A 9,894-nucleotide genomic window follows, 5' to 3' on the forward strand; every position below is an offset into this window, starting at 1 on the left:
TGTGTGTGTGTGTGTGTGTGTGTGTGTGTGTGTCCCCAAGAAAGAATCTGTGATGGTCTTATCTGTGTTACACACAGAGGCAGGTACACTGAAAACCCACTATCATCTGTTTTTCTGCTTTATCTAAGAGAAACACATACGATGTCATATTCTGGTGCTTTTCTCATCTGACTGCACAGATTGACTGCGTTTGTTTTTCTTTAAAATGTTCTAGATAAGCTTTCACTTTCCTCTAAATGACGCGTGGTCAAGTTGCCAGTAAACCTAGATCTAATTACAGATAGCCACAACAAATCAACAAAACTTCTCAAATCATTGTGCTTTACGATAAACATTGTTTAATTCTACTTTTATAATTCTACAAAAAGTATATGCTAAAAAATGCTACTTTTTAAACACAACAGTAGGTAATGAACGGTCCTCATTTGTGGAAGAATCAAAGTAATTTTGTATTAACTATTTATTTGAAGGTACGTTAAATGGCTTTAAAATGTGCATATTATATTCGAAGTTGGAAACCCCAAAACCAACATATGACCTTTTTTAATGCATAGTAGGGGCTCTTTAAAACTAATATACTGATTCTGACATATAAAATATGTAAAATACTTTAATATAAAGTATTTATAAAATACTTTAATTTCATTGGATCACTCATGGGACAAGGAGACTCTTACTTTTGACTGCCAGCAAATACGCTTTCAAGTCTTTCTGCAGTTTGGTGCCCTCGTTCTGTGAATAGAGAGGAGTCAAAGAAGAAACCATCACTAGATATTTAAGAAGCATGAAAAGGGTCAGAGGTCAAAAGTCAAAGCAAGCAGTGTATGAAGGGTTAAGGCTTTTACCATCTGTTTGTTAAAGTTGGCTACTTGCTCCTCAAAGGCTGTGTCTTTGGTTTCATCCGCCTTTCCCAGTTTCTGCATCACCTACAGGAAAATAAAGCAAAAGAAGTGACGCTCTGCATATGATTCGCGAATTGCGGGTACATTTTTGTCTCTGTCTCCAAGATAAATCTAATATTTAAAGAGAAAAATGAAATTGTTTTGAATAATAACACAAATTATATGAAGTTATTGCCAATAATAAAGCTCTTTTATGTGCAAATAGGGACTTTTTGTCTTGAAAATTTACATTAGGCTATATATATATAGTTGAAGTCAGAATTATTAGCCCCCTTTGATTTTTTTTTTCTTTTTTAAATATTTCCCAAATGATGTTTAACAGAGCAAGGAAATTTTCACAGTATGTCTGATAATATTTTTTAACCTAATTAACCTAGTTAAGCCTTTAAATGTCCCTTTATGCTGTATAGAAGTGTCTCGAAAAACATCTGGTGAAATATTATTTACTATCATCATGGTAAAGATAAAATAAATCAGTTATTAGAGATGAGTTATTAAAAGTCTTATGTTTAAAAATGTGTTAAAAAAATCTACTCTCTGTTAAACAGAAATTGGGGAAAAAATAAACGGGGGCTAAATTCAGGGGGGCTAATAATTCTGACTTCAACTGTATATACATGTGTATACATATATATACACTTATATATACTTATGTATATATATACAACCTTGTTTTAAACAATAGCTATCTGAATTGTAATTGTTAGTGTGCAGAAAAATCGCTAACAAAACTAAAGCCAATAGATTTCTTTACCCACCTCCCACCATGCAAGTACATACACACTTTAAAACACACACAAACACACATCTTTATTTGTGGTCATTCTTTCCTGCTTTGTCAATATATCGTAGTGTATATGGTTTAATAATCATTTTAAATTATGTAAGGAATAAATAAATGAATAAAAAGCTGCATTAATCCCCCCCCCCCCACCCCTCTTAGTAAGTACGCACAGTGCGTACAGCTGTACGGCTGCAGGCGCCACTGCTGTCACATATCTATCATTTACTGTATCTATATAGATGACTTCTCTAATGTCAGAGGAAAATGCATGTGTATCAGTATATTAGATCCATATTCATTTTAGACCTCTTTCAGGTTTAAACAGCAGCATTATACACTAAAGGAAGCAAAAAGTGTAAAACATACTGTAAAAAGTCCACATGCATTGGATGGCCTTGGCTTATTGCTGTAATAACTTTCAACACAATATTTACTTTTAATCAGTTTAATTCTTATTGAACTCTTTTAATGGTGGAAAAGCAGTCTAAAAATGGTACCATGTAATGAGGTTTTAGATCTCAAGACACCACAAATAATGCCAACAGTCTCAAGTTCCTCTTTCCCTTTAAGAAAGCTGACATACAGCAACAGTTCATAAAAAATGAAACTCAAAGGGATAGTCCCCCGCAAAATAAAATTCTGTCATAATTTACTAACCCTTTACTTATTTCAAACCTTTAGGGATTTCTTTCTTCTATTAAACACAAAAGAAGATATTTTGAAGAATGCTGGAAACCTGTAACTTCCTAAACTTTACCTAACAGTCAGCTTTATCAAATGAAATGAGTGTAGTTAACTCAAAATTGACTGAAAGTTGATTCTACTCATTTGAAGAGAGTTTTGAACTCAGTGTTGAAGGTAATGAGTTAATTAAATACCCCATTACTTCAACTCAAATGGAGTAAGTTCACAGTACTCATATAGCCTCTTGAGACCCCGCCCATTGACTTGTGTCATCTGTAGTGGACATTGCATTTTCATGAATTTTCTTTGTATATTTTGAGCTACTCTGTCAAGTCCTGTTGTACTGTTCAGAGGACATCCTGGGCTTTCTAGTGATATGTCATTTGATTGGCTGGCATGCCAGGAACCACTTCTTACACTGCATCCAAAATGGCTGACATACAAACGAGCATATTTGATGGGAAGGAGAGAGGCATGTAAAATTTAGCTTTTTAAATGTTTTTTTTACTATTATTATTACATATATATTTGTTTATTAATATGTCAGGAACAATACATTTAGCTTTCAAAGCTGTTAACTTGTTTGTGTTTCCAAATATCATCCTTTTTTAAATGTCCACTATAGTGGACACCGTCTTAATGTAATTAATGACTGCATGTTGTAGGGGCAGAACTGAAGGAGAGAGGATTCTTTATAAAGTAGTTTAAGGAGACTCTGATTTAGAGTCTGACAATCAGACAACTAGAGAATTGGAGACAATTATAGAATGACAATCAGTTTAAAATCGCTTTTATGTTAAATTTGTTTTGGATTAACATCACTTCTTTTTTCTTTTTCTTGTTTTTTAGTTCGGCTCAAACTGTTTCAGGAATTTCTATACAAAAAGGAAAAAATGGCTTTTGTTTTGTTTTTGTTACATTAATATTGGATTAATATCCCTTTACAGCCATATCCTGTACAGTTTTGTTGTCTGAGTGGCGGTCATTTAGAACTAAAATGGTCCTGTGGTCCACAACAGTGGACATGCTGTAAAATTAAAAATAAGAACAAAATGTAAAAACACAAAATTTTAGAATATTGTTTTAACCCAAATGACGTAGGAAATCACAGAAAAATCAAACAAAAAAATTTTTTTGGGTCTCAAGAGGATAGAGTAGTTTGTTTTTTTTTTTAACTCAAATGGTTTGTAGCAATCGGTTTCCTCAAACGGTTTGAGTTGCCTTAACTTATTGGGTTTTACAGTACTCAGTTGGTTTGAGTTCTCTTTATTTATTGGGTTTTACTGTGCTCAAATTGCTTTGTTTACTCAAATGCATTAAGTTCACAGTGTTCAGTTGGATTAGTTTTGAACTTAAATGGTTTGTTGCAATCGGTTCCCTCAAATGGTTTGAGTTACTGTACCTTAACTTATTGGGTTTTACAGTGTAGTAATTGTTTTTCATACTATGGAGGTAAATGTTTGCACGCTTTTGAGCTTTCTTCAAAACTTCTTCAGTGTTTAACAGAAGAAAGAAACTCTTGAAAGAAACCACTTGAGGATCTAATCTTCATTTTTGAGTGAACTATCCCTTTAATCACCCAGTTTTACAACAACGAGCAGCCATAATTATATTCTTTCCACACATGCAAACAAACACTCAGCAAATGAGCAAATGTTTAAATCTAAAAGTTTTTTAATCCATAGGATGTTTCTTGATTATACAAGATTAACATTTCCTAGTAGATTTAATTACGCACGTTTCCTTTAGTTCAGATTGGCCTACTTCCTGCTTAGCATGTACAAGGTAGTGCTTGTATCCGGTTCTGTTTATTCAAAGGTTATTTCCTTTTCCTTCTGCTCCCCCAAGTCACCTCTTAGCGACATATTAAACATGCCATGCCATTTGTGGCCCAGAGACGTTGGTCTCAATAAGGCAGAGAAGGGCAACAGAAAAGCTCACCCTGTGAAGTCATTTCATAATATCAAAAGGATTTAAAATGAAAGGTCTCACTTTTTTTACACAATAAAAACTTTCTATAAATTTAGTATGAAAAACAACTATATATTACCAATTACAATTAAGAATAATTAAGATTTTAAGTTTCTTATGTGTGTGTTAGGTGTCTTTGTTTTATTTATACATAATCTGAAATACAAATTGGTAAGCTTTCTACTCATGTATGACTTGTTTATAGGCCAATATTTAGCCAAGTTAAACTATTTGAATATCTGAAATCTGAGAGTTTGAAACAAAAATCTAAATATTGAGAACACCTTTAAAGTCATCTAAATTAAGTTCTTAGCAATGAATATTACTATCCAAAATGTAATGTTTACAGTAGGATATTTATAAAATGTCTTTAAATTACGTCACGTTTCTTTATGCGTCCATAATAATTTTATTTTTATGTATTTAACAACATATTCTCAATAAATGTTTTATTTACACACAGTTTATGTTTTTATTAGTAAATAAAATCAATACATTTTTTTGAGCAGGGGAGATGGTGCCCCCCTCTAGAGTTGAGGCCTGCGTACTGATTAATGCCACCGTTTACAAACTACAGTGGCACCGCCAGTATTTTGGAGCCATAGAACCACAATACCACCATAGTAGCGGTAAACCGTGCAACCCTAGCCAACACAGGGAGAACATGCAAACTCCACACAGAAATGCCAACTGACTCAGGGACTCGAACCAGCAACCTACTTGCTGTGAGGTGACGGTGCTAACCACTAAGCCACTGTGCCACCCCGAACTAACATTAACTAGCTAAAAAACAAACGGTAAATTCTAGAAAACTCTTGATTCAGATCAAAGGAATTTAGTAACACTGGAGGGGAAATCACAGTGACCTCTAATCTCCCACCGGCTTTCTCTTGGCCTATATTAATAAAGGCTGTGTCAGCTGTGCTCTTCTTGAGGAATGTATGAATGTGATTCACGATGCAGGGAGAGTTTGAAAGCTGATCCTGAATGCAGCGCACCAGGACCCCTGGTCATCCTAAAATACAGTGTCCTGGATGTGTGTCATCGTGACGGCCTGCACAGAGCTGCAGATTTAAGATGAAGGCATTCTCTCTGACTCAGAGGTCTTCCAGGAACACTGGATATGACTGTACAATATCACAGTCAGGCTAACGATTCGATGATTTTACAATGGCCGACGAAATCTATGTTCAGTATGCTTAAAGTTTTCAACCAGCATTTTTTTTTGGGCCGTGAATGACACAGGCTTTAACCAAAAGATAATAAGAGGATGTACAAGAGGCATCATTAAGATAAACAAATGTAAATAAAAGCTGAGAAGTATTTGAACAAAAATTTCAGTCAGAATTTGACAGGGGTATGAATAATTTCGAGCTTGACTGTATATCAATTGAGCGATTTCAAATGGTGACTGTCCAACATAATCTCATGGCAATTTGTAACTCATTCATTCATTTTCCTTTGGCTTAGTCACTTTATTCATCAGAGGTCGCCACAGTGGAATGAACCGCCAACTTATCCAGCATATGTTTTACACAGCGGATGCCCTTCCAGCTGCAACCCAGTCCTGGGAAATACACATAAACACTCATTCACACACAAACACTACTGCCAATGTAGCTTATTCCAGTGGTTCTCAAACTTTTTCATTAAGCACCACCTCAAGTACCACCACAATAACCAGTATTGAAGTAATGTGGCATAATAAGCCCAATTAAGCAGCTACAGCTCTGCGCAGTTCAAAAACATGGCAGATTAATTCTTCTTAAGAAAATGTATTATTTTCAGCCACTTTAAACATTATAAATAGTTTCAATATTAACACTGCACTGTGCTTACAGGTAAAAAAAAAAAAAGTCAAAGTTTAAATTAAAATGTGCTTTTAAAAGTTCATTAAAAATAGCACTGTTTCTAAAATGTAGAAAGAAAACTGCTGTACTTAAATGTAAAGTATTCATAAAGTAGCCTATTTATTAAAACCTGGAAATGTTCCTTGGACCCCATAAATATAGGCTATATGTCATCATACTAATGTAACTCTTATTGATCATTTTTAAATGTACAAATAAGTCATATATACATGCAACATATATCTTGTATTTTAAATGTATGAATTGGATTTACATAGTTTAACTAGCAATAAGCAGATCTAATTTCTAACTTGAATAGGCTTTGTGTGTCAGAAAAGCAAGAGATTAAACCATTTCTGACAACATTGAGATATCAAAACACGGGATACGCCCCAACAACCGTTACAAATATGGAGAGGAAGTTACACAGTAAAAAAATCCGTAATTTTACGGTTTATTTCTGGCAGCTGGAGTACCGTAAAAAAAAAAAAAAGTGTAAAATAACAGCGTTAAATTATAGAAATTTACTGTAAAATACAGAATATTAAATTACAGAAATTCACTTAAATTTAAATTTCTCTAAATAAACCTCTGGTATTTTACAGTAAATTTCTGTAATTTAATGGCCGTTATTTTACAGTTTATTTCCAGCACCCCAGCTGCCGGAAATAAACCGTAAAATTACTGATTTTTTTTACAGTGTAGCTTTAAATGATAGAATACATGTTTGTTTGTTTGTTACTTTATTGTCCCTCAAGGGGTAATATTTAAATTTTTGTTTTATCCAATACATAACAAACATTAGAAAATTGAAAATAAAATAAAAGATTTAGCCTATTAAAATCAATTTACTGATAACATCTGTGTTATCACATGCGTCGAAGGTTCAGAAGTGTCTTAATTTTTTTGACATTAATTATTCAGTGGTTCCTCCTTGTACAACTAAAAGGAAGCCTGCGTACCACTAGTGGTACGTGTACCACAGTTTGAGAACCACTGGCTTATTCAATTCACCTAAAGCACATGTCTTTGGACTGTGGGGGAAACTGGAGCACCCAAAAGAAACCCACACCAACACAGGGAGAACATGCAAACTCCACACAGAAATGACAGAGATCAGGCTGGACTGTCAATAAGTTCTGAAGTTGGCACATATTTATCACCCAAGCACCTTTTGAGAAAAAAAGGACTGTACTATTAGTCAGACAAGTTTATCTGTTATCTGTTTATCTGTTAATTGTTCTGTCTCCAATTATTTTAAAACTAAAGTGAAGTTAGTAAAAGTTATTTTAATGTTTTTTTAAACATTAATTAATCTCATATGATTATTACCTGGCCTATATTTATTTAATCAAAAATCCAGTAAAAAGCAACAATATTGTGAAAAATTACAATAATATATAGATAAATTAGCTGACAAATCATCAGTTCCAACACTGTAAAAAATTGTAAAAAAGTAAAAGTTGCAAAAAAATGTTTTTTCTACGTAAAATTTTTATCTTGTTTCAAGTCTAAATAACTAAAAACTCTTAAATGAAGTTGCTTTTTCATTCAATTCAAAAACCATTTCGCAGTGCAGGTGCTGTAGTTGATTCGATTTAGTTTGAGTCAACTCAAAAAAGCTGTGCAGAAAGTTGCCTTACAATTTTAGCTTGAGTTTACATTGAACGGCACTCGAAACAGGAGAACATCTGTAAGTAAACATATTTAACATAAATATTGAACCACATTGAATTATCTTATGAGCCAAAATAATTAATAAATTAAATAAAAGTTATTCTGGTGTATGTTCACTTTTAGGAAGGTTTTTAAATCAAATGCCAATTACAAAATCTGAATTTCAGCTCCAGAGGCATCTTCACCACTAACAGTGGCGTTGTTTTTACTGTTAGTTCATTGGAAGTGCATGCAAAAATTTAACAGCACAGAAAATAGCAATAACCTGAACCAAATTCTTACATACATCAATTGTTTTCAGGAAAAACTCACAAACATATTGTTTTCTGAAGAAAAAAAAAAAAAGACATTGCATTTACGTTGTCCATCAAAGACAACACTAATAATAATAATAATAAATGTTATTTATAGTGCTCTTTTCTCAGACTAAACAAGGCAAACAGTAACAAAGTAGAACAATGAAAAACAGTAAAAACACCGCAATAATACAATAAAAAATGAACAATAACATCGGATGATTCAATGCACAAAAACAATCAATCTAAGCTAAAAGCAACATTTCTGCTTGTCTAGAAAATGCTTTGAGGTTTTGCCTCGTTTCTGAATATCTAAACGAGGTAAACAAAATTTGATTTCAAAATGAAAAGATTATTTTGCTTGTTTTCAGGAAAAACTCGTTTAATTTTTACATTATTTCTGAAGACAATGAAGCCAATAATTTGGCTTGTCTAAAAAAAAAAATCTTGATTTAAGATATTTTAGATATTTAGAGACAAAAACTGGAAGAAAAGGCAAGTTTGTTACAAGTGTTGAGCAAAAAAAAAAAAAAAACTGGAGTTACTGATTGCTCGTTCTTAATTCTGGGAGACAATATTCTGGGAGACATTTTCTATCGTGCACTTGAATCTTTGAAACTCTGCATACTCTACATTCTCAGAAAGGTAATATCCAGAAAAGCATAATAGGGGCACTTTTAACGTATTTGACTTCAGTCTGAACTGCTCTCTGAATCAGCAGGTTTCATTTTTACAGCTCTGATCAGACCAACACTGAGCATTTGGTCCAGCAGCTGAGACAAACATTTGAGCAACTGACAGGAAACTTTATACTAATTGATGCAATGACCCGTAATAACACACCCACATGATCTGACCCTGTTCAGACGGACAGTCATCCTCTGTTTACTTTATTGCACCATTGGAGTCTAGTTTTAGCAAAATTTAACCCAATGGTTAGGTTTGTCAGTATTTGACACACATTCTGGGATCTCTGCAATGCTGACAGTACATAATACATATTTTTCAGGATATTAGTATACAACTTAAAGAGTGATTTAAAGGCTTAACTAGGTTAATTAGGTTAGGATAATTAAGCAAATCATTGCATTATGATGGTTTGTTCTGTAGACAAGTGAAAAATAACATAGCTTAAGCTAAATTTAAATGATTAATTGGGAGAGGTAAAAGAGTATATTTGCATAAAATATACAAAATAATTAATTCAAGTACAGTTAAAACAATGGAACAAAAATGAACAACTGAAATATACATTGCTTTGTGGTGGAGTTTAATGGTGTTGAGGTACAGAAAAATAAACAATCACATGCAAAATAACATATGAATAATGTCTTATTATTATTCGCAAACTTTATAATTTTTTGTGCCCAGATGGTTTAAATTCACTTCGTTACAGGACTTAAACTCATCCAAATGAAACAATTGTTTCCACACTATTAGAATTTAACTTTGCAATGGCTCCACAAATCACATCTGAAGTGCGTTTTCTGCTTAATTACAATCACAATTTGACTTTCCAGATTCTGCGATGTGACTATTGCAGATTTGCACTTTGTGATAGCGATGCTGAAATGATCTATTTATGCAGCCCTTATGTACTGTAATGTTCAAACTACAGTGGACTTACCATAACCCAACTCCTGATACGAGGCCTTTTGGATTGTTATAATGAAAAAGAACATCCACAAATACCCCTAGACCAGCCTGATCTCACGAGGAAGAATGTTACA

The 9,894-nt window shown here is 33.3% G+C and overlaps 1 protein-coding gene across 32 annotated transcripts in view; it reads right to left on the reverse strand.

The window, feature by feature from the left end:
- The window catches only part of bin1b (bridging integrator 1b), a 59,318-nt gene that overhangs the window by 35,100 nt on the left and 14,324 nt on the right, over positions 1-9,894 (reverse strand). For all 32 annotated transcript variants that reach the window (NM_001004602.4, NM_001327970.3, XM_087255459.1 and 29 more), the window contains exons 2-3: positions 846-926; positions 678-732 (exon numbers count right to left, since the gene is read on the reverse strand). In NM_001004602.4, the coding sequence (NP_001004602.2) occupies positions 678-732; positions 846-926 (136 nt within the window). The remainder of the gene's footprint in view (positions 1-677; positions 733-845; positions 927-9,894) is intronic.

This window comes from Danio rerio, chromosome 6 (assembly GCF_052040795.2).
Source record: "Danio rerio strain M-AB ecotype USA chromosome 6, GRCz13ab, whole genome shotgun sequence".
In the NCBI taxonomy this organism is placed as follows: domain Eukaryota; kingdom Metazoa; phylum Chordata; class Actinopteri; order Cypriniformes; family Danionidae; genus Danio; species Danio rerio.